This window comes from Paraphaeosphaeria sporulosa, assembly GCF_001642045.1.
Source record: "Paraphaeosphaeria sporulosa strain AP3s5-JAC2a unplaced genomic scaffold CC84scaffold_15, whole genome shotgun sequence".
Taxonomy (NCBI): domain Eukaryota; kingdom Fungi; phylum Ascomycota; class Dothideomycetes; order Pleosporales; family Didymosphaeriaceae; genus Paraphaeosphaeria; species Paraphaeosphaeria sporulosa.
This window is the reverse complement of record NW_017253374.1, coordinates 600101-626056: the sequence shown is the minus strand read 5'-3', so window position 1 is coordinate 626056 and position 25956 is coordinate 600101. Positions and strand designations below refer to the sequence as shown.

The 25956-nt window shown below is 53.4% G+C and overlaps 9 protein-coding genes across 9 annotated transcripts; 5 read left to right on the top strand and 4 right to left on the bottom strand.

Moving 5' to 3' along the window:
- Positions 1-421: 421 nt before the first annotated feature.
- CC84DRAFT_1131283 (MFS general substrate transporter) lies at positions 422-2228 on the top strand (the record flags this gene model as incomplete). The annotated part of the gene is made up of 3 exons (XM_018175891.1): positions 422-775; positions 826-1788; positions 1846-2228. Exons 1-3 carry the CDS (start codon positions 540-542, stop codon positions 2225-2227), a joined length of 1581 nt encoding a protein of 526 aa, XP_018029772.1. The 5' UTR covers positions 422-539.
- A 55-nt stretch (positions 2229-2283) lies between these two features.
- On the bottom strand, positions 2284-3355 carry CC84DRAFT_1157390 (uncharacterized protein; the record flags this gene model as incomplete). The annotated part of the gene is made up of 3 exons (XM_018177010.1): positions 3158-3355; positions 3057-3107; positions 2284-2881 (listed from the first exon to the last, which is right to left on the bottom strand). The coding sequence occupies exons 1-3, from the start codon at positions 3226-3228 to the stop codon at positions 2284-2286; spliced, it is 720 nt and encodes a 239-aa protein (XP_018029771.1). The 5' UTR covers positions 3229-3355.
- A 322-nt stretch (positions 3356-3677) lies between these two features.
- CC84DRAFT_401799 (uncharacterized protein) lies at positions 3678-11601 on the top strand. The gene is made up of 7 exons (XM_018186045.1): positions 3678-4373; positions 4431-4581; positions 4634-7367; positions 7414-7575; positions 7626-7773; positions 7825-11457; positions 11506-11601. Exons 1-7 carry the CDS (start codon positions 3773-3775, stop codon positions 11574-11576), a joined length of 7500 nt encoding a protein of 2499 aa, XP_018029770.1. The 5' UTR covers positions 3678-3772; the 3' UTR covers positions 11577-11601.
- A 1124-nt stretch (positions 11602-12725) lies between these two features.
- Positions 12726-13159, top strand: CC84DRAFT_1223076 (uncharacterized protein; the record flags this gene model as incomplete). Its single annotated transcript, XM_018183458.1, has 3 exons — positions 12726-12946; positions 12996-13081; positions 13140-13159. 3 exons carry the CDS (start codon positions 12726-12728, stop codon positions 13157-13159), a joined length of 327 nt encoding a protein of 108 aa, XP_018029769.1.
- A 208-nt stretch (positions 13160-13367) lies between these two features.
- Positions 13368-15294, bottom strand: CC84DRAFT_1131278 (general substrate transporter; the record flags this gene model as incomplete). The annotated part of the gene is made up of 4 exons (XM_018175890.2): positions 14804-15294; positions 14420-14753; positions 13793-14364; positions 13368-13741 (listed from the first exon to the last, which is right to left on the bottom strand). The coding sequence occupies exons 1-4, from the start codon at positions 15129-15131 to the stop codon at positions 13368-13370; spliced, it is 1608 nt and encodes a 535-aa protein (XP_018029768.1). The 5' UTR covers positions 15132-15294.
- Positions 15295-15642: 348 nt separating this feature from the next.
- On the top strand, positions 15643-18378 carry CC84DRAFT_1157382 (uncharacterized protein; the record flags this gene model as incomplete). The annotated part of the gene is made up of 3 exons (XM_018177009.1): positions 15643-15765; positions 15934-16144; positions 16199-18378. The coding sequence occupies 3 exons, from the start codon at positions 15643-15645 to the stop codon at positions 18376-18378; spliced, it is 2514 nt and encodes an 837-aa protein (XP_018029767.1).
- A 397-nt stretch (positions 18379-18775) lies between these two features.
- Positions 18776-20449, top strand: CC84DRAFT_1169506 (uncharacterized protein). The gene has a single exon (XM_018179675.1). The coding sequence runs from the start codon at positions 18808-18810 to the stop codon at positions 20170-20172; it is 1365 nt and encodes a 454-aa protein (XP_018029766.1). The 5' UTR covers positions 18776-18807; the 3' UTR covers positions 20173-20449.
- A 1490-nt stretch (positions 20450-21939) lies between these two features.
- On the bottom strand, positions 21940-23788 carry CC84DRAFT_1169505 (subtilisin-like protein). Its single transcript, XM_018179674.1, has one exon. The coding sequence runs from the start codon at positions 23708-23710 to the stop codon at positions 22028-22030; it is 1683 nt and encodes a 560-aa protein (XP_018029765.1). The 5' UTR covers positions 23711-23788; the 3' UTR covers positions 21940-22027.
- A 674-nt stretch (positions 23789-24462) lies between these two features.
- CC84DRAFT_1169503 (t-SNARE) lies at positions 24463-25921 on the bottom strand. The gene is made up of 3 exons (XM_018179673.1): positions 25768-25921; positions 25192-25706; positions 24463-25141 (listed from the first exon to the last, which is right to left on the bottom strand). The coding sequence occupies exons 1-3, from the start codon at positions 25788-25790 to the stop codon at positions 24513-24515; spliced, it is 1167 nt and encodes a 388-aa protein (XP_018029764.1). The 5' UTR covers positions 25791-25921; the 3' UTR covers positions 24463-24512.
- Between the last annotated feature and the right edge of the window lie 35 nt (positions 25922-25956).

Below are 25956 nucleotides of genomic sequence, written 5' to 3'. Positions count from 1 at the left end.
TTCGTGACTAAAGTTTCCCCAATCCTTTTGTCTCTTTGAAGATAATATATGCTCCTTTCCCAACATACGTAGAGACTCACTTCGATTTCACTCTTAACTCTACACAACAGTCTAGTTTCGAAGCAGTATATCAACCATCAGCAACATTGCTGACCTAAACACTGCACCAATCACCTGTAGTAGCCTGTAAATAATAAAAGGGCACATAGATATAGGAGGGGCAAGAAGAGATACGTAGAGCCTACCTTCTCACACACCTGCATCTGCGCCCTTCTATCGTACGACTACTATTAGTGTTCCTGAATTAGACGACCCTGCGCGGTCCAAGATCCGGCCTAGGCCGTTCCTTCCCATCCTAGTTCGCGTCCGGAACCTTTCCGGAGCATCACCAAATCCTATTCGCTAACCGCAATCCATCGTCTGGCTTGGCAAGATTTAAGCTTGAATGTTTAATTTGGAGTTGTCGTTGCCAAGAGCGGATGCATACATAGGTGCGCCTCACCCGCCATGCTAACGGCTATCTCCATCCCTTCGCGACTATGGAGGCGCATTGCGACGAGCGGAAACCAGGCCAACTAGGAGAGAAAGATTGTGTTGTGCAACGGAGTTTGAGCCAGACAAGGAGCGAAGCGAGCGATGAGCAGAGGACGCTTTGGCAAAATGTTAGGAGATATCGTAAGGTGGTGTGTGTGACCTTTGGATTGACGAGTGCGATTCTGCTGTATGGGTACGACAATGTTGTGGTGGGCACTGTGTCAGGGATGCCTGGATTTCAGTACGTTATTCCTCGTACACGCATCTTTCATCCGTCTAATGCAACTCCAGACGAGACTTCGGCATCCTCCTGAACGACGAATGGATCCTCCCTTCTTCCTGGCTCGCACTCTGGAACGTCTCCTCTCCCATTGGCGCGATGCTGGGATCGCTCTTCGGCGGCTGGTTCCAGGACCGCGTCGGTCGCCGCATGTCCCTCGCGCTGTGCTCTTTCGTCTCAGCACTCGCAGTCGCAGTAATGTTCGTTTCGTACATCCCCGCCTCTGCAGATGCTCGTCGCGCGCTCTTTCTGGTCGGCAGGTTTGGACAGGGTTGCTGCATCGGCGCAGCCATGGTGGCCACGCAGACGTACCTCAGCGAAGTGCTGCCCACGGTGCTGAGGGGCAGCGGCATGGCGTTGTTCCCCGTGTTCACGCTTCTAGGACAATTGATGGGCGCATTGGTCATTTATGGGAGTCTCAAGAAAGACAACGGGTACGTGGTCGTCTTTGGGAGCCAGTGGCCGTTCAGCTTCGTGCCCGTCATCGTCGCATACTTCATCCCCGAGAGTCCAGCGTGGTTCATCCGAAAGAGGAAGACGGAGGAAGCGCTCAGAGCGCAGGCGCGACTTGATCCTCCTGGCGCCGACACGAAAGCCATCGTTGACAGGATAGCGGCGAATATTGAGCACGAGGAGGCCACGCAGGGCCAGGCCAAATTCAAGGAGTGCTTCTCTGCGGCGAATTCTAGGCGCACGATGATTGTGCTATGGGTTAATAGTTTGCAGGCTGTGTTTGGACTGCCGTTGATGGCAAAGGCAAGCTATTTCATGCAGATTGTGGGCCTGGACGCGAAGCGCAGTCTCATTTTCCTTATTCTTGGTATTGTCCTTGGGCTGTTTGCAAATGTGGCAAGCATCTGGGTGCTAGCAAGATGTGGCAGGCGCAAGCTCATTCTCTCAAGTTTGAGCACCGCGGCGGTGTTGTGGTTGAGCATGGGCATTGCAAATTGTTTCCACGGCATGGGTGTTGTTTGGTAAGTTCGCGTTCAGTGTTGTGTATCTGTCGGAGGCATCGTTAACGAGTCGTCTAGGTGGACTGGTGCGTCTATGATGCTGACCATTATCATCTGCGGAGTCGGTGTTTGGCCTGCTTCCTATGCGGTCGCAGCAGAAACGTCATCTCTACAGCTTCGCGCGAAGACGCAGGGTATGGGCTGGGCTGTCAATGCATTCTCAATTGCTGCGTCTGGTATCGCCCTGCCGTACATCTTTAATCCAGATGCGGGCAACTTGAGGGGCAAAGTCGGGTTTACATATGTAGGGACCTGTGTGTTGGGCGTCCTGATCAGCTATCTGCTTGTACCGGAAATGAAAGGACGAACAGTTGCGGAGATTGATAGGATGTTTGACATCGGATTGAGGACCCGGGACTTCAGATCGTATCGAGATAATAGTGTGCAGCAGGATGCCTAGGACACATGTTATGCGTACGCATAGTACAGCGCAATGTCGAGAATCCGTGACACTTTTTATTTATCTTGTATTCTCGTGCCCTTCCACTCCGGTCCTATTGCCTCCTCAATCCACGCACACCTCGTCACATCCACATTCTCCCTTACATACGCGACCAACGCATCAGCACCCGGTGCCCCTTCAAAGATCCCCAGCGCACCTACATGCGGTATGTGAAGCGCCTCTGCAATCACCGGCTCGCACCCCGGCGGCACAGCGAGCAGCCGGGTGGCCTTGTCCTTCTGCGAGGTCATGGTGCACAAGTGAACAAGCGTAGGGATGTGCGCGTGTGGTAGGGAGGCCGGCGGGTGGTTGTGCGGAATGAGAACGATGGATAGAGGTCGTGGCGGAGTTGCATCTGGTGATGGTGGGTCTGCTTTGGCGTGGGAAGGAGCGGACGGTGGTGCTGCGTGTGCTGCTAGGGATTCTAGGTGGCGGGTTACGCTGTTGAGGCCGATGAGGATGTGATTGCTGATGTCTGGGGGCGGAGTGGGGTTGCTGGGAGCATTTTTGTCGGCATCTTCGTTGTTCTTTCTCTGTGACTCCCGTTTTCTTTTTTTCCCCTTTGATGGTAGTACGTGTGTCCTGCGGTGGTCTCCAAGGGGCTGTAATACACTGGACGCTGGTCAGAAGATATCCTGTCTACACTGTCGAGGTCAACATGGCCCGGTGAGATGTGACGGTGAATGCGGAACGTTGGGTGATCTGTCTTGCTGATCGGGCTTTTGACACAACCAGTGCCATAGCTTTGCGAAGAATGCCATCTTCAGGTGTTCATTGTTCAACGCACCTGCACACCAGATCTGTTACATCCCGGTTTTGCTGAGCTGTGAGGGTGGGCCTGAATCGATCAGTCTGCCAAGCCCATACGGTAGACTAGGCTCAGCGTACCAGTTGGTCTCAGTGTACGGGCGTGTGGTCTTGAATATCGGCTTCGTGCCCTTTCTAGCGGTGGCGGCCATGGCGTTGCAGGCGGCGGACAAACGACGCAGGTACCGGCAGCAGCAACAACAGCAGGGCGCTACAACACGCAGGGCTCTGCACTTGTTTGCCCCAAGTGGACGGGTGGAGCTGCGTGGTTCAAAGCGCTCCCCTGCTCGTTCACGCGCCACAAGGGCAAGCGCACTAGCGGCAGGTAAAGGCAAGCGCGAGTGCCAAGCCAACGTCATTGGTTGGGAAGGTGCGCCCCACCACAGCCAAACTCCAGCTCTCCAGGACATTCATTCACGGACGCGTGCAGTTCCAGCGCTGCGCTCCATTGCCCATTGATTGCGCCCACGGTCCTCTGCGCCTTGTCTCCACCTGCCGCACCGTAGAAGGACGCCCATGGTGCCCCTTCTCCCCGCACCTACGCCCCTCCGCGCGAGGCTGTCGACCGCCGTGAAGCGTGGGTAGGCTGCTGCTGCTGCCTGTACTCCAGCACCGCGGGCAACTGTGCCTACCACCCACCTCGCCCCGGTCACGCGTGCCGCTTCCGCAAACACGACTGGCGGCAATCACTGCGTCATGAGTCAGCCAGACCATGAATTAATGGAGTCTGCCACCGCAGACACCGCACTCAGTGTCCCCGCGTCGCCGCCGCCGCGCGACTCTATGGAAGACGCAGACCCCTCCTTGACCCGCAAACGACCCAGGCTTGACAGCGGCGGTGTAGAAACCCCAGCCATGCACACGGACACAGACACAGACGCAGACTCCACGACTGCCCCGCTCGAGCAGCAGGTCGAAATGACAATACGGTCGCAGCCGCCCTCGTCGTCGCACACCCGCGACGCTGCCGCCAGCACTGACGATGCACGCGCAACCGCGGCCTCCGACGAAGCCATCCATGTCCCCGCCGCCATGGACGGCGCCTCGAGTGGGGCGAACGATGCCGACGGTGCAGACGACAGCTCCGCCGACAGCCCGCCTATCATCGCTATTGACGACGACGACGACGACGACGACGACGACGACGACGGCGACGCTGATCCAATGGCTGGCTATGCCACAGCTGCTTCCTTTGGTGTCGATTACGATCCCGACGCGCACCTCTCCATGTTCCCTTTCGCGCACGATGGAGACTACATGTACGCTGCACAGGAAATTGCGAAGTATATCCAGTCCAGTGAGTCGAGCTTCATCGCTGTGAGCTGGAGGCTATAATCCATGCTAATAACCGCAGATTCGCAGGTGGATGGAGCTATTCTCAATCAAGTCTCTGACTGGCTAGATGGTCTTCCAGATCAACCGCTGGCATGGCTGAGCTTCTACGTAAACCAAGCGGGTCTTTGGGAGGAAATCTGTTGCGTGGCTTGGAGGCTATTGAATCGGAAGTAAATCATCGACGTATCTTGTGGATCACTCAACCGGACTGACCCTTATTAGAACGTCCCTCGGCGACACCTTCGCCTCTACGGACATGTCTGAAGAGGACATCGTTACAAAGTTCTTCTCGTCGTACCTCCGACTTGTCGTACGCCTCACCCAGGTCGACGCTTGCATGTTCGCACGGTCGACTCCGGGAGAGCACTGTCACCATCCGGTCATATCTCAAAAGCACATACGCCAGGTCCACCCGATCATGCGAAACTTAGTCATGGGAGGCTCTCTTCACCTCTACAACATGATGCGGAAAGAATATATGGCCGACATCGATACCATGGAACAGCAGATTTTATCAGTCTACTTCGAAGCCGAGGGTCCCAAACATCTTCTGAACTTGGCTTGCCAGGCACATGGCAAGCTTCCACTCCCCGCACAGAACTGGATGGCAACCAACGTAGCGGGTATCGTGGACTCAATAATAAGTCATCTCCTTGCGACGTCAAACGAAGAATCTTCGAAAGATGTATTCAATCTGCCACAATTGTGTCGCGATGCGCTTACGTTTTTTCGCACATACGAGGCAGATCTTCAGATCCCTAGTAAGGTCGTCGACACAGGAGTAGCGAGGGATACGATTGCCTGCTTTTACTCATTATTGTTTAACATCTGCCGATCGGACGCCGTCTTAGCTGCTAACCTCGTTGCCGAGTTTCTGGATTATCGAGATCCAGAGTCACCGACGGCGGATCCAGCAGATGACCAAGTCGGTCATGCTCCGTATCTCGAGGACTCCCTCGAATACCCCAAGCTGGTCGCAAATGCGTGGAAATTCAAACTGCTCCGAAAGTACATGGTGAAGGGACGTATGGAATTACGAGTCATGAGTATCGGCTACATGGACATGTCCCTTGTGGAGCTGTGGAAAGAGTACAACAACACACCTCTCTCGACAGGCCACCCGGTCATGCAGTACCTTGCCGACTTCATCCTCCATGAACGGGTGGTCGACTACATAATAAGCGTCGATTCGCATCCGCAGCTTATTTCTCGGAGCGGCAATATTGTCGGCTTTCTTGTAGTCACTCATCGCTACTCCAACACGCAAACTGATGCTATCTGGAACACCATCTCTCACAGCTCCGATCCTCGTATGGTGTCCGCAACTATGACGATGGTAAGAGGTATCTACAACCTCATGAGCGAGGCAGCTCAATTATATCTCTGCTCGAAGATGTATGGACTTCCAATCGAGAGCTACACTCTGGATATCCTGCGCTTCCTGAAAGACCTTGCTCCCAAGATATTGAACAGGGAAAAGGACTGGAGCGAAGTTCACGTCGAAGCGCGGCCCTGGAATATCTGTATACGGGTGCTGCAAGATACATCGCCAGGCAGAGAGAGCACTAAAACATCCAACGCTCTTCATTATGAGGCGGCTGAGCAGCTTCGTTCTATGGTCACTTTCATCTCTAAGGATGAGCGGCGTCGGCTCCTACGCGAGTGCACCATGCATGTTGCAAGCAGGTCTCCAACAGCAACTGGTAATGTTCGAGTGATCTACATACTCACATCATATTTCCTTTATGGCGAGCAGAGCTTTTTCAAAGACAATCTCGATGTCGTCCGCGATGTCATCGAGGAGATGTGCGCATACATCGGAAACGAAAAAGACATGGTGTTCAACGTCGAGCTCACAGCCCTCCAGTATCGCCTTGAACTTCTAGCCCTTATCATATACCAAGCTTGCGAATCGATACCGACCGATCTTTATCAGTCAATCTGGGATCACCTCATTGGAAGCCATGCGCATACCAACCATCGCAGGGATATGGCCTGGTCCAAATTTCTTGATGCCGTGAAAAGCAAACCGAACAACGACTTCTGCAAGCAGCTCGTTACCGTATGCGTACCCAGACTAGACCCGGTCTACTACACCCTCGGGATGTTCGAGTTTGTCGCAGCATATCGATTCCCGACAACGCGACGTAGCGTCACTATACAAGAAGGTACAAAGACATTGCTGCAGATTCGCGGTGCCGATTTGCTATGGGCCATGATCCTCTCGGCTCCGCCGGAAACTATCGAAGATCGTGCGGGTAGACTTCTGGCCTCACGCTATTTGGAGGTAGATCTCAATGAAGGCATCACTCTCGACGACCTTGAAGAGGCACATGTTGCACTCGTGGAACAGTGCATGAAGGAGCTGCTGTCCGTATACAAGACACTCCGAGCAGAGACAGCTATGACATCGCCAAGTGCCAACCAAATGGATGTGACAATTCCCCACGTCACGAAGCAGCAGAAAGAGCAACGATTCTCCAGGACTGTGATGTTTCTGAAGTTGCTTCTTGGTCTGATTCGAAGCAAACCGGAATTGAACCGTGCGAAGCGATCGGATTCCAAGGTTGAGCCTCTGGACGTGGAGCTCCCTGTCGGTGAACCACTTGAGATCAAATACTCTTGTCCAGTCACGCATACAAAGGAGACATTGGTCATCGGCTCCGAAAACACCCTTCAAGACCTCTATAACCGCTTGTGTCAAGCGACCGGGTGTACGAAGCTGAACCTCTTCGCCAAGGGTCAGCGACTCAGTGTTGTGAATAGACCAGATGCAAAAGTTGCCGATCTCGGTCTAGGGGGCCAGCAACTATTGGTTCAGAAGGCGCCCGGAGCCGAAGTTTCTCAGCCCATGTCTGATCCCAGCGGCAGCTCTTCGATATTTGAGACTACCTTGTTGAGTCACTTTGATGAATTATTTGCATGCATGGACGCGGATGATCATATCAGTTCTGTAGTAAGTTCAATGTCCTCCTTTAACTAGTCATGCTAAACAGCAACAGATCTTTGAGTTTCTTTTCATGTTCCCCTTCCATAGCACCATCGTCGATTCTGTGATGGCGGGCACGGCAATTTCTGAGTCATTGTTCCCGCAAGATAAGCCTTGGCAGGCGAAATATGCTGCTTATGCTCTCCAAAATCGGCTGAGGGTACAGGTGAGGAAGGTTTGTTTACCTCAAATTTGTTTCAATGAACATGACTTAACATTTGATAGAATTCGGTGGACGATACTTTCTTGGCCAACAGCGTGCGCTACGTCGATCAGGCTTTGCTACGCCCAGGGCTGGTGGAACAGCAACGCTCATCGTCCTCCATGCCGTTACCTGGCGTGTTGGTCGGTGTACTCATAGGCTTCCTTAAAGGTACGTACATTTCCATCCATAAACGTTATCTGGAGTAACATGGTTATTCAGAGCGGCCTGCGCAAGAAATTTCCTCCAGTTATTTCTCAAACGAACAAGCTCTCGTGGATCGTCTTCTGGACCTCGTATCCATCGCTCTGGATAGCAAGACAGATATGGGCGTCCATGCCTATGAGTCGTACTGCACTGTCGTGGAGGCATCCTTGCATTCACGCGGTATCTGGAATGCTTTCATCAACCATGACAAAGCTGGTCCGCTACACGGAGCCCTGCTCCTACGTGATGGGAGGAAGCTGTTACGAGAAGGCGTTGCCAAAGCCATATCATCTGTCTGTGGTGGAGGTCTTTCTCCCACTTTTGCCATCACCGAAGCCGACACGTCGAGCGCTTTTTGGCAATTCATATCGTCTGTCCTGCCACAAGCCGTTCAGTTTCCCCGCCAATCAGAGGAGTTGCTTGACCTTGCAGATCAGGTCTTCCGGAAGCACGACGAGCATAACAGAGACGAAGTATCCTTACGATTTTACTTAGCCACCTGGAGTGCACTTCTCCTTAGCTATGTCCATGAAGAAAAGGTGGGCCGAGATGAGATCGATTGTGTCGTCCTTGGCTTCACCAAGCTCTTGCTTAGCTGTGTTTCGTCATTGAAGTCATTCAAGAAACCCTTGAATGCTAGTTCAATGATTGATAGGATCTGGCGTAAATTCTTGTTTGCTCCCAAAGTCAGCGAGATGGAAGACGAGTCACAGGAGTCTCAAACGCCCATACTGGAGAGCAAGACGCGGAAAGAGCTATATGACCTTGTCCTAGCACTGGCCGACGACCAAACAAGCTGCGGATTGCTTCTCGATCTAGCCGAGGATCTTGGGATTGAAAACCCTAACGCCGACTCGAGAGCCCTATGCGTTGACAGAAGCAATGAAATCCGGGCTCCAACTGGATACGTTGGCCTGTATAACCCTCGTGCTATCTGTTACATGAACTCTTTACTTACGCAGCTCTTCATGAATGTCAACTTCCGCAAGTTCATTCTCAAGCTGAACGTCACCGACCCGGATGGACAACAGTTTCTCCTACATCAGACCCAGAAGCTCTTTGCCGAAATGCAGAATAGCTATCGCAAATCTGCAGATCCACGAGAGTTTGCGGTATGTGTCAAAGCACCTGAAGGGACGCCCATCGATATCAATATACAGATGGACGCAGATGAGTTTTACAACTTGCTCTTTGACCAGTGGGAAGGTCAGATGCTTGCATCAGGCATCAAAGAGCAATTCCGCTCCTTCTACGGAGGCCATACGATCAACCAGATCAAGTCTAAGGAGTGCGAGCATGTATCTGAACGAGTTGAAAGCTTCTTCGTCGTACAATGCGATGTTCAGGGCAAGCAAAATCTCTACGAAAGCCTGCAGTCTTTCGTGGAAGGCGATGTCATGGAAGGAGACAACAAGTACAAATGCGAATCGTGCGGAGGGAAACTGGTGGATGCGGTAAAACGAACATGCCTCAAGGACGTCCCAGACAACCTCATCTTCCATTTGAAGCGCTTCGATTTTGATCTCGTTGAATTGCGCAGAGCGAAGATCAACGACCAGTTCGAGTTCCCCGCTGTGATCGATGTCAGCCCTTTCAAGATCGACCACCTGAGCGATCCATCGAAGCCCCGTGAAGAGGATATCTTCGAGCTCGTTGGCGTCCTGGTTCACCAAGGAACGTCTGAGAATGGTCATTACTATTCGTACATTCGCGAGCGACCAAGCCCTGTAGGACATGCGCAACCATGGGTTGAGTTCAATGATCGAGATGTTGATGCTTTCGATCCATCTTCGCTTGGCTATCACGCCTATGGCGGTTTCTATGACGAGTTCCAGCGGCAGCAGAAGCAATTCAGTGCGTACATGCTGTTTTATCAGCGTCGCTCCGCAATCGTGGAGGATCACAACCAATACATGGTGGCGTCACAGTCAGGGACTGTCAAGGTCTCTGTCCCTCCGGCTTTACAGCAGAGCATCCAGATCGAAAACGATCGATTCGTACGCGAGTATAGCCTCTACGACCCTAATCATACCAAATTTGTGCGGCTGCTCCTCACAAATCTACGCGCGGTCAACCATGGCACTTGCTCCGAAGATCACCTACAAGAGTCTCAAGCACTCCATGTTGTCCTCGAACATCTCTCTCAAACACTTTTCCGTGTTAAGAGTGCGGATAACTTCGATGAGGCCATGATGCAGCTTCGGAAGACCGTCCTATCGTGTGCCACGTGCTGCCAAGTTGCCTTGAAATGGCTAGCCACTCATCACTCTGCATTGGCCAATTTGCTTCTTCATTGCGTCCACGGCAAGGTTCGCTCACAGACCAGATCATTCCTCATCGATAGTCTTCAGTATCTTCGCGGGAAGGACCCTGTAGCATATGGTATCGAAGCTACGGAAACAGAGAGCGAATCAGGCTCCATGATCCAGACAGATGGTGTACTCGTGGCGGTTTCTAGGAGTCTTCGCAAGGTTTGCGACGAATCATACCAGACCTTTCGCGGTTGGGACGATTTGTATCTAACCTTATGTCAAGTCAGTGACCTTGGTCACGTCGAGACCGCGGTACTTTTGGACAGCAACTTTTTGGAGTTTGGCTTGCGCATGTTCTGCATGCACGCACTCGAAGCTTGTCGCGATGTCGACTTGTGGCGCGTTGTCGACAAGAAGCGCCGCATCTACAACCGCTTGATCGAGTTTGTCTATAGACTTCTATCGAGGGTCGATCTCCACGCCCAGGTGTTTACAAAGAACAGAGGTAGTCGACTGGACATATACGAAGTCAACGGACACAAATTCCCTCTTTCTCGAGAGGAGAAAGCCTTCCTGTATTTCTGGCATGAGGACAACCGAGCCATCGCGTTTTTGGATAGGATGCTCGAGATGTATGACCCCACGAAGACCGAGGTCTACTATCCTGGCGAAATCCTCAAGCTGATGCTCAAATCTGTCGACGGAAGGTTCCAGCAGCGGCTGTTCTTGACAGTTCATGAAGGGGTCGGCTCGCTGGAGCCTCCGCAATCTGATCCTTATGTTCGGGCTGCCCTGCCTTATTGCGAGGCCTCTCCGGATATCCATCACATCGATCAAGTCATTGACGTTGTTCGCAACCATATCGTCAAATACCCCCAGGGAGGCGGCGAGGCCAATGTTTGTTTTCTGAAGGGCCTGCTGCATCTCGACAATGAAGCAGTGTCTGATGAAAAAGGAACCGATTACCCTTACACGGCTTCACTCCGGTTCGCAAAGTCCGTCGCTGTACATCTACTCTTCTACGATGACGAAGTTGTCCGCAAACTAAGCGCGGAACATTTTGAAGAACTCTTTGTGCGGTATCAAGACGATCAAAATACTCCCGAGGATGTCCTCAAGTTGAAGTACAAAACAGTCCGGAATCTTCTCTTTGAACTAAGCGATAAGATCGTTTTGGAGTACCAGAGAACGACTGCACGATCGGACATACAAGCGGTGGCTCAGGTGTGTGAGGTGCTTGCGCTGTTGATCACCAATCTGTATGAGTCAGACGACCCAACTTGGGAGCCTTGCAGACACGTACAGGATGGACACATCATAGAGAGATACCAGTCGGAGGCTTTGCCGAGGCTGCAAAACTGGCCGACGGATGAGAGCACTCCAGTTTCAACGGGCGGTTAGTAGATCATCCAAGCTTGAGTGGAACAGGACTAATGTAAAACAGAGGCGTACGATCATTCGGACTATGGCAGTGAGTCTGAAATGGATCCTGAGCTCATCGACCTTGAAAATTGAGGAACTGCGCTGACATGATCGCACTCTTACAGAGTTCGGAATATCACCAGTTACCATCGAAGGTCGATGAGACACTCAAACATGGGCACGAATGCATTGACCAAGCTTGGGTTCATGGCGTTTCGGGTGTGTTCGGACGTTGACGTTTTCCTACACACATTCTTTACTTGTTTTCGGGCCTGGGAAGCCCACCCTGGCGGTTGGCGTACATGGAACACTGATCTAGAGAGCTTTGGCTCATCTTTGGCCGCTGGGCTCTCTTTGACGTGGTTTGCTTTTGCATCCATATCTTTTCGTCTTGACTTTAACGGCATAGCGAAGGCGCGTACGGTCCACATTGGGTCGCGGTCACGGTTTGAGATGATGTCATCTATCATTGGCTGGACGGCTTGTTATGTGGGAAGCACATCGCGCGTCTAGAGTTACGAAGCTTGCACATGTGTGCTACGGCGGTCCTTGGCAACGGAACTAGCATCATGATCGGGAGATAAATCATGACGGGAGCAATCCATTGATTAATCGCAATGAGTGTTCATTGTTGACTTGTGCTTTCGTGTTATTCCCCGCTTGCCTGTAGCCTGTTCCACGTTGAGCCCTCCACCCGTATCACTGACCACAATTGTATTGTAGATGGCGGAGCACGACATCAAGTCAGCTCTAATAACCTTTCGCCTTAGCTTCCCTAGCCAGGCACGTTAATTAATATTGAGCCTCGCGCGGCTGAGGGTACTGTACCACGTAATGCTAGACTTCGTATTGCACGGCAACAACGTCTCTGTTACGCGAAGAATACTACAGAGTGGCATTTAGCCGCCGAGGAAGACGAGAACCAATTGGCTTTGGTTAAATTCTCAATGCAAAGAGCCCCAGGAATAGTTACACGGTTGTAAACCCTGTGGTCATATGGGTATGTGGCGAGCAGTGGAGGATTAATCAGAAAGCGAGGAAAGCGAGGGACTTGATAATGTGGAGCGGAAAGACAAACGTCTTTCGCGAAGGCACGACTGGAGCGCCAGGCAAGCATGTTCGTAACGCTCGGCTCGACCTCAGGACAAGACGTATAAAAGCCACGCCAATCACACTCATGTTTCATCGCATACATCTTCTTACTCAAATCCACAAACTATTCATCTCCAGTTCATCACTGCAATGAAGCTCACCCTCGCTCTCCTCGTCCCCTTCTCCCTCACCGCCCTCGCGACCCCCCTCTCAAATCCAAACCCCTTCGAAAAACGTGATAATTGGTGCGTCGTCGCGTCCAACGGAGTGGACTGCCGCTCCAAGCCCGGCGTCGGTGCCGGCAACCTGGTCCGCGATATCAAGACATCTGATCGCTTCGGCGTGGCGTGTACGAAGAAAGTTGGTGGAAGGTGAGTGCTGGGGAGTGAGGCTGAGGCTGTGGGCTGATTAGAACGGCAGGACGTGGGATTGGGTTCCGGGGTGGGGATGCTGGGTTAGTGCAAGGGATACGAGGACGGGTGATGCGGCGCACAATGAGTGTGAGAGTAAGTATCGGGCCTGAGGCTGGCGAAGAGGTAAAGGGGAGTGCGCTAATGTGGGTAGGTGGGCTGCATGACTGCTAGGTTTGGGGGAGTTGTTGAAACTCGAAGATGTGGAAGGAGGAAACGATGGCATTGGGAAGGTGCTGATGATCTTCAGTGGAAATCAGAATACTGAGACCAGTATTGAATGGAACGAGGTTCTCTAGCTCATTGCTAAAGTCAACGAACAGTGATTGAATATGCTAGGCTTATTGCACACAAAATGTATTACATCGTACAAACTCCACTTTTAAAACGTGCGTATCTCAGCGTCTCCCTTGCCCTCCTCAACGACAGTGACAAGCTCCGTCTTGCTCCACCTCCACGCCGGCACTCCTCGCCTGTACAGCTCGTCGATCTCAATGAACGTCCTGCCCTTCGTCTCAGGCACGAAGAAGAAGATGAACACGCAGGACGCCACCATCACAGCGCCGAAGATGAACGCGATCTTGCCTTGGAGATTGCCCTGGTCGGGGTTGATGGCATATGGCAGCGAGAACCCCCAAATACAGCCCGAGAGACCGTTCATGACCGTGGCGAGGGATTGGGTAGGGCTGCGCAGGCGGGAAGTAGAGTTCTCAGCGGAAATGACCCAGGCAGCGGAGCCGATGGTGCCTTGGTATACTGCGAAGGGTTAGCTTGTAAACGGTCGGAGAACATGTGGGGTGGACTTACCGAAAGACCAAACAGCCATGAATGCGACCTGTCCCCAGATAGCGCCAGATGTTTTGACAACGGCGAGAACACCGATCAGAATCAGCGTCACTGCCAGGATGGCCGTCCCGTACAAGGCTGTTCCTCTTCGGCCAAACCATTCGATGAACAGCCACCCGAACATGTTACCAACAACCATCAGTCCACTTAGACCGACCGTCGTATCGAAAGACCTGGCCGCTGACATACCACCCAATTGCATGAAATAGCTCATGTAACCAATCACCCACGCACTGCCAGACGCATTCTGGATGAAGAAGATCATGGTAGACACGATAGTGCGGCGAATGTTCTGGCGACTGAAGCACTCAGAGATGGATGCCGAGCCTTCTTTGTCGGCGTTGAGGCGTTCGAGCGAGTCATGGATCTCGGCCATTTGGCCATCGACGTCGTAGCCGGGGGTGTGGAGCTTGATGATGTTACGGCGTGCCTTCTCGATACGGTTGCGGGCGACGAGCCAGTATGGGGATTCGGGGAGGAAGGGGAGGATGGCGAGGCCGACGACAACGTAGCCCCATTGGGTGGCGAAGAGGCTGAGGATGTTAATTCATTTCCTGATAGGTATACGAATTGTTGTGCTGAACGTACACCTTGTATTGACGTGCATCGTCGTAAAACGATGACTGCCGTTGGACACCGTAGCCAATCAATTGACCCAGTACAACAGCAAAGTTCATGCCGGCGGTGACGGCACCACGAACAGAGATGGGTGCCATCTCCGAACTATACGTGGGCGCAACAGTGGCGAAGACACCGAGAGGAATACCGGTAAGGAGCTTTCCGCCGAAGAAGTGGGCCGGCGTGGTGGCAAAGAACTGCAAGAATATGCCCCCGGTGTTGAGGATGTAGGCGAGCAGAATGCACAATTGTCGACCAAACTTATTCATTGCAAAGCCAGTGATAACACCACCGAGGATGATGCCTGTTCGTATGAGGACTTTTACTCTGCTGTATCAGAGTGGGGTAGCTCACCACCCAATGTCGCCGCCTGGAAGCCGAGCTGCCAGTTTGCATCGATAACATAGTCACCCCCGAATGGCGTTCCGAAATCTTCCCTAAACTGCGTGATACCCACGACCACGCCTCCTGCAAGGGAGTCAAAGCCATACATGATGCAAGTAAAGAACATGTACAAGCACCAGAGGATAGGCTTGTAGTGTTCCTTGATGGCCTCACTACGACTGAGACCATGTTGACGTGCAATGAACGAGGCGAGGACCTGGGAAGAGCCGACGACAGCAGGAGCCGGAGTGGTAGACTCCATAGTCTCAACAGCGACGTCCTTGGTGTCAATAGTCATTTTCGGAGGTAGCAATGGTCTGTGGATGCGAAGATATACTCAAGACGCCCTCTGAACAGAAAAAGATGCGATCCTGCAGATGCCCACCCAAACTGGTGGAACATGTAGGAGGTCTTATACGGTACTTCCCCATATTCCAGACCATTGGTGCGCCATTCCCCACGTGTTATAGCGCCACGAAGTTCTGTCTGGAGACCCCGACCGAGAGTCAAACGGACATGCGCGTCAAGCGACTACGAGTCAGTGCGCATTTTCTGCCAATCACAACCACCAGTTGGGACGAAGAGACCCGCAATCGAAGCCACCACGTACCAGATGGTCGGAAAGATTCTCCTAAAGATTCTCCCTTCGGATGGAACCAATCACACCATCGGTCCTCCATGATGCAAGCTCCTAAAGATACTCCGACTCTCCACTCGTAGTGTGGTGTGGGACCAGGTATTTACTTTAAGATTCATTCCCTCTGCACGAAGGAGTCCAGATCTTGCGCCATACCGATACCACTGTCACAATGAGCGAAGACCTGAATGCGCTGCTGGAAAAGCTGACCCTGGACGAGAAAATCTCTCTCTTGTCCGCGAAAAATGTCTGGGAGACGCCTGAGATTGACAGGGTTGGCATACCCTCGCTAAAGGTACGTGCATATATCCGATCTGGGGTGTGCGAGGCGGAATGCTTGTCCGGACGTCAGCTGCCGATCTGCCCTTACAGGTAATCATCAAGTTCTCGGAGTAACGGGGCTTCGCCGTTCGAGGCCATGCTTTGATCAGCTATTCTTTTTATTTTAGCTTACATTGCATAGGTCACAGATGGCCCCAATGGTGCACGAGGAAACAACTTTTACGATGGCACAACAGCGGCGTGCTTCCCAGCTTGTGTCTCACTTGCCGCAACCTTTAATCGCTCACTTTCGCGCCAGGTTGGCCGTGCACTAGGTCAGGAAGCTATCACTAAAGGCGCATATGTCGTCCTTGGGCCAACAGTATGCTGTCACCGCTCTCCGCTTGGAGGTCGTGAGTATTTACTAGTCTCAGTCCTATAGCGGCAGTACTTACATATGTGTTTAGGAAACTTCGAGGCTTTCTCTGAAGACCCGTTTCTGAGTGGAGCTCTAGCCAGCGAGTACGTAATTGGCCTGCAAGAAGAGCGTGTGGCAGCGACAGTGAAGCACTTCTTGGCCAATGAGCAGGATACTCGGCGATTCTCGGTCAACGAGAAGATCTCGGAACGAGCTCTGAGGGAGATATACCTCAGGCCGTTTGAAATGGTCGCCAAGCAGGCGGATCCTTGGTGTTTCATGTCCAGTTACCCCAAAATCAACGGAAAGCACGTGGACGCGCAGAACAAGTTCCTAATCCACATCTTACGCAAGCAATGGGGGTATGATGGCATGGTAATGTCGGACTGGGGTGCTGCAAGTACCGTAGAGGGCGTCAAATATGGACTTGACATGGAGATGCCTGGTCCTCCGCGTCAACGGACACCAGAAGCAGTGCATGAAGCGTTGAAAGAAGGCCGGGTATCTGAAGCCGACATCGATGCACGCGTTCTCTCCACGCTCAAGCTCCTAAAGAAGGTCGGAAAGTTCGACGACCGGAGAGACACACCAGAGGAGCAGGCAGTCGATCGCCCAGAGCATCGAGCGCTCATACGAAAAGCTGGCGCTGAAGGTCTGGTCCTACTAAAGAACGATCGTTGTATCCTACCGATCGATTTGAAGAAAACGAAGAAAATTGCTCTACTAGGTCCACTAGCCAAGTACGCCGCTGCACACGGAGGTGGCAGCGCAAGTCTGAATTGCCATTACAAGGTTACACCATATGATGCGTTTATTGACCGCCTACCGAAGGATGTCCAGATCACGCACGGGAAGGGAGCACACATCTTCAGGGTATATCCTGACCTTGAAGCCGGATGCATAAACTCCAACGGCAATCCCGGTTTCGTTGCAGACTACTTTATGGAGCTCGACATTAGCGACGGAAAGTGCTTTCGTAGCGAAGAGTTTCCCCGTGGTAGCTTCAACACGCTGATGAACACGAATGTTACGGGCTGCCAGTCTGTGCGTCTCTCCACTACGCACAAGCCTCCCATAACTGGCGACCATTACCTCAGTTTCTCCGGTCTTGGCCCGTCGAAATTGTTCATTGATGGCGAGCTTGTAGCGGAACAAACAGGACCTACCAAAGACGCCATGGGTTTTTTCCTCGGCGTTCAGGATGAGATTCGCGTCCAATATTCCTTCAAAACAGGCAAAGAATACTTGATTGTTGCTGAAACCCACCCTTCGCCCGTTTCGAACGCAGAACTTTATCTCATGGACAACCAGTGCTCTATACATCTCGGCTTTATCCTACAGGCTGAGATGGAGCAAGACGTCCTCTCCGAGGCTGTGGAACTAGCGAAAGATGCGGACCTCGCTATTGTATTTGTGGGCAATACCACGCAGTGGGAAACAGAAGGCCAAGATCTCTCGTCCATGAATTTACCTGCAGATGGGTCGCAAAACCACCTCATCGCCTCGGTCGCGGCTGCCAACCCAAATACCGTTGTAGTAAACACTACAGGCGTGCCAGTCGAGCTACCTTGGTTCGAGAAGGTACCCGCTTTGATCCAGGCTTGGTATGCAGGACAAGAAACGGGCAATGCTATTCTCGACGTCCTGCTAGGTGAGATAAGCCCGAGCGGAAAGCTTCCTATTAGCTGGCCTGTCAAGTATGAGCATACTGGATGCCACGGCAATTTCGGCCTCGATAGTTACGAGAGCAGGGAGGTCGAGTACGTCGAAGGAACACATGTTGGATACAGATGGTTCGACAAACTGTGGGGTAGTGAGAAGGAGGTCCGGTTCCCCTTTGGCTACGGATTGAGCTATACGGAATTCAAAGTCAAAAACGCACAGGCCAATGGGAGTTTCGAGGAGGTCGTGAAGGTGACTGCGGTCGTTAGGAACATCGGTCATACTGCAGGTGCGGAGACCATACAGTTGTACGTCGAACCACCTGCCGAGGATGGTGTGGTGAAGAAGCTTGTTGGCTTCGGCAAAGTGGATCTGCAGCCTGGGGAAGAGAAGGACGTCGAAGTCCAATTCAAGAGGCAAGACGCAGCATACTGGGAGGAGTCCCTTAATAAGTGGATGGTGAGCAAAGGCACCTATGGAGTTCTGATTGCAACAAGCTCGGCGCCAAAGGATGTGAGGGCGAGGCTAGAGGTTGTAGTGGATGGGGATATCGTTTTCGAGCCTTGATGCCGAATGTCGCATTGGAACGGTAAATAGAGGGTGAACACGGCGTTCATCTAAAGGACACTAGAAGGCGGACCTTTTTCTAGGCTGGCCTTCAAAAATGCCTATTACGGTCTCGTTGAGGGCCGTTGGAAGAGGCTGGAGCCGTGGAGAAAAGCAATCGGGCCGGGGTCAAGCGAGGAAGCTAGACCTTATCGTGATAGATGACATCACACTAGTGCAACACTAAACGACACCTCCATTGCACGTGCAGACCTACACGCCCGTAACGCCGCGCCTCCATATATATCATTGGGACCGAAAACTTTCTACACGCGGTATACGCCCTCAATTTTCGACATGTCTCTATACAAAGGTGCTGCCCTCCGACGGGCACTTGCTCCCACATCTGTCCGGGTTCCTTGCTCCTCAAAGCGCGCCTTCTCAATCAGCATGCCTCACGCAAACGAGCCGACTTTCGATGCCGCTGCCTTCGGCGAGCAGCACATCACTAAGGGCATCGGAAGACTCACGAAGCATGTCTTCGAAGATGGGAAGGGGTCCTACATCACCACCGACAAGGGCGTCAAGCTCCTCGACATGACCTCCGGCATCGGCGTCTGTAACCTTGGCCACTGCCATCCCAAGGTCAGCGAGGCTGCAGCAAAACAATGCATGAAGATCACCCACGCACAAGTCAACATTGGCTTCAGCGCCGCGCAGATTGCCCTTCTCCGCGAACTCATCCCGATTCTCCCACATCCTTCCCTGGATACTGTCTTCCTCTGGAACTCTGGCGCTGAGGCTGTCGAAGCTGCCGTCAAGCTTGCACGAGCAGCAACCAAGAAGCAAAACATCATTGTCATGCAAGGCTCCTACCATGGACGTACATGCGCAACCGCCGCTATGACGCGCAGCAAGACCATCTACGGAGAAGGACATGGTCCATTGATGCCCGGAATTTTCGCTACCGCCTTTCCTTTCTACGCTCAATTTGGACTTCCTGCCGACACACCCATCGACAAGCTGGTGGAGATGTCTCTCTTCCAACTCAAACTCACGCTTTCGCAGCAGACCGCACCTTCAGACACCGCCGCCATCATCCTGGAGCCCGTTCTCGGCGAGGGCGGCTACGTCCCCGCACCTCCTGCTTTCCTCCACGGCCTCCGCAAAATCTGTGATGAGCACGGAATCCTTCTTATCTGCGACGAAGTTCAGTCTGGTTTCGGTCGCACTGGCACAATGTTCGCCGTCGAGGACAGCGGTGTAAAGCCTGATGTATTGATATTCGCCAAGGGTATCGCAAACGGATTCCCACTCAGCGGTATTGCCAGCACGAACGAGATCATGAGCCGTCAGAAGCCCGGCACCATGGGTGGAACCTATGCCGGTAACGCTGTAGCATGCGCAGCCGCTAAGGCCGTCATCGAAGTCTTCCGCGAGGAGAAGGTCCTGGACAACGTTGCCGCTCGGTCGAAGCAGCTCTTCGGTTTCTTGAATAACCTCAAGAACTCTGGCAGCAAGGCAGGAAACCTGATCCAGGATGTGCGCGGAAGGGGCTTGATGGTGGGTGTGCAATTTCAGGATGCGGACATAATTGCGCAATCCCAAAACGAGGCAGCGAGGAAGAAGGGCGGTGCAGGACAAATCGCGCCCAAGGTTGTGCAGGAGTGCGTGAAGAGGGACATGTTACTCCTAAGCACTTCTGTGTTCGACGTTTTGAGGTTCATCCCGCCCCTCACCATCAGCGAGGCGGAGATGCAGGAGGCGTGCCGCATCTTCGGTGAGTCGCTGGAGGCTGTAGCGAAGGAGTTGTAGTTGTCTCTTTTCTTTTGTCATTGGGTTTGGAGTTTCTAAAGCGTTTTGTCTCACAGGTATTTAGCCTCATGATCATGTATAAGAGATATGTTAGTGTCTGAGCCGTGGTATAAATCAAGAAAAATCCATCGCTTCAACCACGTTCGAAGATGAGCTGTGTTTGGATGCACAATGTGACAGCCCCTCGGCCCATCTCATGGTACTGTCCTGAATTCACGAGAGGCTTGACGTGGTCAGCAGTTTATTTATTGAAGGAACCGTCTGTTTCTATGTATTCCATCTAACCCTCAGCGAATAGCATCTCGGTAGTAAGCCCAAGCTTCAGGACTTTCGCCAGATATTGTATGCAAAACGGTTTCGAGTGATAGTCCACCTCGAATAGCCTTCTCTATAGGCTTTATCTGTTTTGCCTATAGGTCATGTCACAGTGGCTGCGAAACGTCCGTCGACGATTCACCCATACTCGAGGTAGTAACTCATGATTCTCAATCATACAGGGGTTGATCCACTTCATCATACCTAAGCAAGTCCACCAACGCTCGTCAAGGCTCAGAACGATTCAGCTATGCATCTGCACAACCTACGAACTGTTTTGTACGACCGATGCGAGACACCAATGAATGAGGCTGTGAGGGGCTGAAGCCCAAGCCTGCGGACGAGCTCCCGAACCTTGCGCTTGCGCTCAGCCTCATCGTTCCACCATTCAAGCGTAGTTTTGAAGGTGATCTCGAGGAAACAGCTTTGACCCAAAGCAGTTGAGACTTCCTGGTTATTGAAGCAGACGCCCGAGACATTTGGGGCCTTGATATCCAGGCGTTCAATATCAGACAGAATGTCGTCAGACCCGACCAGGCGTTGACGCTGTTCCCACGAGCCAAAGAAGGAACCCCACAATTCGCCAGCAATATCTCCAAGTCCGATCTCCAGCCACCACCGGTTCTTCCTTCATTCCAGACTGCCCATTCCTTCAACCTCATGGCCCAGCTCCGCATGGCAAAAGCATTGCCTCAGGATGAGCTACGCCACACTGGTCGACTCGTCCTGCCACTTACATCACCCCTCGCGATCCTATTCAGACTTGCGCGTCCGAGTTTCAGCAATTCCTTCGGCAGTAGAAGCTCCGCAGGTAATCAAGGATGCCTGTGAGGAGCATCGAAAAGGACTGCACACGGAAATGTCCCATTGAGATCTGATGTTCCGCCGCGTGGAATTCGAGAGTTCCTTGGTTGTTCATAAATGAATGACAGCGCACCGATTAAATCTACACCTTCTGCGTGACATCTTCTGGTACGATCCACGTGGCGTAACGACACTCCGGGGCTTTGGGCCCCACGATCACCCACATTTTGCAGTTCCCCGTGGAGGTGGGTACGGCGAGCACACGGGCTTCGGTGCGTCTACGTTAGAGCTGCTTTAGACTTCACGCGAGAATCCTCGCGGAAACACTCTGCGGTCTGTGAATGGGATTTGCAGTTGTCCTTCAGAGGAGCTGTCGTTTGTGACATTGAGTATCCGTGAACCGCGACTCTTGCTAGACAGTGTTGTTAGGATTGCAGCAAGGGCTGGTACAATGGATTGCGATTTCTCCGCTTCGGAACTCAAAGCGTGATGCATCGTTTACGAGGTCCTGAATTGGAGTGTTCAATACCACCCTGCGTCACCGGAGACACAATCGCAGTGGTGTGACTTCAAGTACCGCGTTTCTGCAAAGCGCGCCCGGCATCACATTTGACAATCCCAGTAGTATCTTCCAAGCATCGGATTAAAGCTATGCTGTTCTGCTCCAATTACACATACACATAAGAGCGCACACGAGAATGCTTCACACTATATAAACAATGCCTAATGCATCCACCTACTGTCCGCTCCCATTATACACAAGCACGTTCTTGCTATCCTTCACATCGCCGACAACCCCATTCGTCGCAAGCGCCAGAATTCGGTCGGTAACCGCCTTCGGAGTGCCCAGTCCGCCCTCCTTCGCCCTAAGATAGCACACCAAGCCCGACACAAGCGGCGTCGCCATGCTCGTCCCGCTCTCCACCCGCGTGCCGTCATCGCTGAGGTAGTCCGCGCTCACGATCTCGTAGCCCGGCGCCCAGACATCCAACTCGGGTCCGTAGTTGCTGCCCACGACGCCAGAAGAGGAATCGACGCGCTGGCGCTGCTGGTTCGTGTATCCAACAGTGAAAGACTCGGCGAGGCGCGCGGGGGACGTGTTTCCGATTTCCTTGTTCTCGTTGCCCGCAGCGACGACGGTGAGAATGCCATAGTCGTAGAGAGCCTTGATAGCCGCATCCAATGTGGTCGAGCTCGTGCGCGCGCCAAACGACATGCTGAAGACAGCGGTCTTAAAGGTACCCTGAATTTGCACGTCCTTGAACGCCCAGTCGAGCCCGGCCAGGATGGAGGACATGGTTGCGCTGCCAGTGTCGAAGACCTTGACGTCGACGAGGAACGCCTTCTTCGCGACGCCGTAGGTTTTGCCAGCGAGCGTGCCGGCGACGTGGGTCCCGTGGCCGGTGTTGTCGTTGTTTCCGTCGGCGGCGCCATCGGTGGAGTTGGTCAGGGCGTTGATGCCGAAGCGGACGCGGCCTTCGAATTCGGAGTGGGTGGAGCGGATGCCCGTGTCAAAAACGTAGGCGGTCTGGCCATTGCCTGCGGATTCATCGTAGACGTAGGTGTAGCTGGTTGAGCCTTCGACTCCGGCCTTGTGCGAGAGGTCGTCCAAGTTCCAGATGCTGGTGCTCTGTTGGGTCAACAAGGAGGTAGAGTTGTTGGGTGATGTTCCATTGGTAGGGACTTGGCTGGGGATAGCAGTGGCAGAGGAAGTGGGAACAGCAGCGGCACTGGCAGTGGCGGTGGGGAAGGCAGAAGCTGTGTCGTTTCCAGTAGGGTACTTTCCAGGGTAGGCTGTAGGGCGCGAAGAGCCAGGAGTGCTGATTTTTCCACTCTGGTAGCCAGAGCCACTTGGATGAGCAGATGGGCTGTCGGTACAAGTAGACTGGGCATCCACAGCAGAGCTCGGAGAAGATCCTCCAGCGACGGGGTAAGGGTTCTTGCCGGCGATGGGCCAATTGCCTGGCAGGTATACATACTCATCCGGCTCGACGCACACAACATTAGGAAGCTTCTCGATCTCTTTGATAACCTGCTCGTCAAAGTTGCCGACGTAGGCGTGGAAGTTGCCCTGTCCAACAGTGAAAGTACGCTTGACGGCGTTGTCGATATCGGCTCCAGGTGTGTACGCAGCGGCAGCAACCGTAGATGTAGGTGCGGGCACGTCTCCATAGACTGTTTCGGTTACGGTGACGACCTTGCACTGGGGGTTGCGCTTTTCCAGAGGGTTGGCCTGAGCCTGGGCGGCGCCGACGTCGCGGCGCGCGAGGCTCCGCACAGCTTCATGATGCGCAGCAATGGCTCCCGCATCGGACCCTGGCTTCAACTGAATAATGTATCGTCCAGGGACATACTGCGGCCGGTCATCTGCACGCACAACTGCGGCCAGGCCGGTAAGAAAAAGCAAAGAACGAAGCATTGTAGAATTAATAGGAACTAGAATAAACGAGTGACTGTCCGGAGAGGACGGATTGAAAGAGTGACTGCCCGGGTGGGTGGAATGGGTGAAGAGCTCACTGAGAACGGCGGATGCGGGCGTCTAGAGGTGGTGCTAGCCGTGTCTTTGTGGCGTCACTCCTATTGGTATCCACCTGCTTACGACGGATGCACGGATCAGGTGGGCTGTGGCTTTATCCTTTCGTGTTTGCAGATCATCATCACGGATGTTGTGTTGTGAACAGACACAAGCACTGCTTACTGCAGTCTCTCTCCGCGGATCTGGTGCAGGGTGGCTGCTGTCCTCCGGCCTTGCATGCGGCAAGATGCATCCTACGAGATTCGTTTGGCCACACCGTTCTCAGGCTGGTACGGAAGCGACGGCACGCCGCGTGAGCCTTCGGCGACTATACGAGGGAACTGCGAGTCGGCTCATCCTCGCAAATTGTTGTCAAGCCCAACGAATGCATGCTGAGGCTGCGCGTACCAAAGTCTGGTGTTCATCATAGGGTAACACAAAGTTGTGCTAGGGTCTACTCGGTGCCGCATGCGTACCCAGTGCAGAACATGGACTCGGTACCGAATAGCGCCGTTCGCTGGAATTTCGGATGGCCTCGACATCGCATTCCACTGTTTCGCAACGCGGACATTCCACATGTGGGATATCCGTCCAGCATCACCAAGCTCACCATTCTGCTGCTCATCCTGGCCTAGCTCTGACACGAGGCGCTCGTGTCCGGATGATCCATAATGCTCTATTTCTATGATATCTTACAACACGACGCTTACGCGCGATGTAGTGGTACATGGTCAGCGACATTTTCCCATAACCTCCGTTTCCGCCTGTGCCAATCACGGTTTGGCCCCATCGTCAGCGACTGTCGTCTACGGCGCCTGCGCTCCGGCACTACGGCTTCAGGAGGTGGTTTGGGTGCGGGCGCAGGTGCAGGATCGCTGTTGCCTTTGCGGCTGAGCTTCAATGACAGCAGGATGAAGACACCGGCAATCAGGATGGCTAGCAGCAACATGATCTTTCTCTTGATGCTCTTCTTCTGGTATCCCGACGCGACCTTGAGCTCCTTGTCTGCCTCTTTCACGTCGACAGTCATTCGTTCCACGTTGTAGTCGATGCGATCCAACATGCTTCCCTGGTCGATCACCATTGTCTGCAGCTCCTGGAATATGTTGGCGAGCTCGATGATGCCTTGGGCAATGTCCTCGATCTCGCGCTCGCGCTGGGCGATGAGGACCTCGTTGGGGTCGTGACGTATGCGCTGCTGCTTCGCCTGGAGCAGGGTCGATTGTGAGAAGGAGCGATCTGCGTCCGACTCTTGGAGGGCAGGGTCGTTGTAGGGATTCTGGATGGGAGTTGCGGAGCGCATGGGTGAACCGAAGCCACCCATATCGCGAAGCTCTGGGCATGTGTTAGCGAGGCTTGCATCCGTCTTGTGAGAGGGCACTTACTCTTGAGGTATGCGGCCTGCTTCTTGCGGAACAGGGCGCTCACTTCGCCGACACGCGATGCCAGGGATATCTTGAGGTTCTTGGCCATGGTCTCCTCGCCATTGCTGATGCTGCCCTGCTGCCTGGACTCGCGCACCATGGCGTCTATGCGCTTGATGGCCTTCTGGCAGCTCTGGAAGCTCCGGGTGATGTCTTGGGTGAGGGACTCGATCTCGCGCTCCTCCCGCTTCTTGACGTCCTCGTCATCAAAGCCAGGGAGCACGTGCTTCTGGTGCATCTGGTCGAGCCTGCGCGTCTGCTTCGCGATGTCGGCAAGATGGTCTGTGATTTCGTCCTGGACGTCGAGCCAGCGCGGCGGCAGCAGGTCCATCTCGATGACGGCGTCGCCGTCGTCCTCGAAGGCGGGGATAAGGCCCTGGCGCTCCTCGTCGTCGAAGCCATTGGCCGCGGGGCCGCCATAGCGCGGCGTCTTCTTCTGCGGATGGTGCGAGTACGACTGGCGGTAGGAGATGAAGCTGTGCGGGCTACGTCAGCGCATGCAACGTGTCGAGAGAGGCACAGTGGAGAGCGGCGCACAGGTTGGTTCGGTCCCGCCACATGGTCGGCAGGTCGGCTGGGGGCACTATGTCATGATACGGAGCTGGGGACGGCGCGACGGGGCAGCTCGCAGATTCGCTCTGGCGGATGGGCGCGCTGGCGGGTGGCCGTGAGCAGCGCCCGGGGGTGCTGGGCTTGGCTGTGTGGCTCGCGGGATTCGCTGTGGCG

Excerpts from the sequence above, each read along its gene's own strand:
- CC84DRAFT_401799 (XM_018186045.1), top strand. The coding sequence starts at position 3,773 with ATGAGTCAGCCAGACCATGAATTAATGGAGTCTGCCACCGCAGACACC. Across the intron at positions 7,368-7,413 it reads ATGATCATATCAGTTCTGTA|ATCTTTGAGTTTCTTTTCAT; the intron begins GTAAGTTCAATG and ends AAACAGCAACAG. Across the intron at positions 7,576-7,625 it reads TGAGGGTACAGGTGAGGAAG|AATTCGGTGGACGATACTTT; the intron begins GTTTGTTTACCT and ends AACATTTGATAG.
- CC84DRAFT_1169506 (XM_018179675.1), top strand. The coding sequence starts at position 18,808 with ATGCCTCACGCAAACGAGCCGACTTTCGATGCCGCTGCCTTCGGCGAG.
- CC84DRAFT_1169505 (XM_018179674.1), bottom strand. The coding sequence starts at position 23,710 with ATGCTTCGTTCTTTGCTTTTTCTTACCGGCCTGGCCGCAGTTGTGCGT.
- CC84DRAFT_1169503 (XM_018179673.1), bottom strand. The coding sequence starts at position 25,790 with ATGTGGCGGGACCGAACCAACCT. Across the intron at positions 25,707-25,767 it reads TGGCGGGACCGAACCAACCT|CTTCATCTCCTACCGCCAGT; the intron begins GTGCGCCGCTCT and ends TAGCCCGCACAG. Across the intron at positions 25,142-25,191 it reads GCAGGCCGCATACCTCAAGA|AGCTTCGCGATATGGGTGGC; the intron begins GTAAGTGCCCTC and ends ACACATGCCCAG.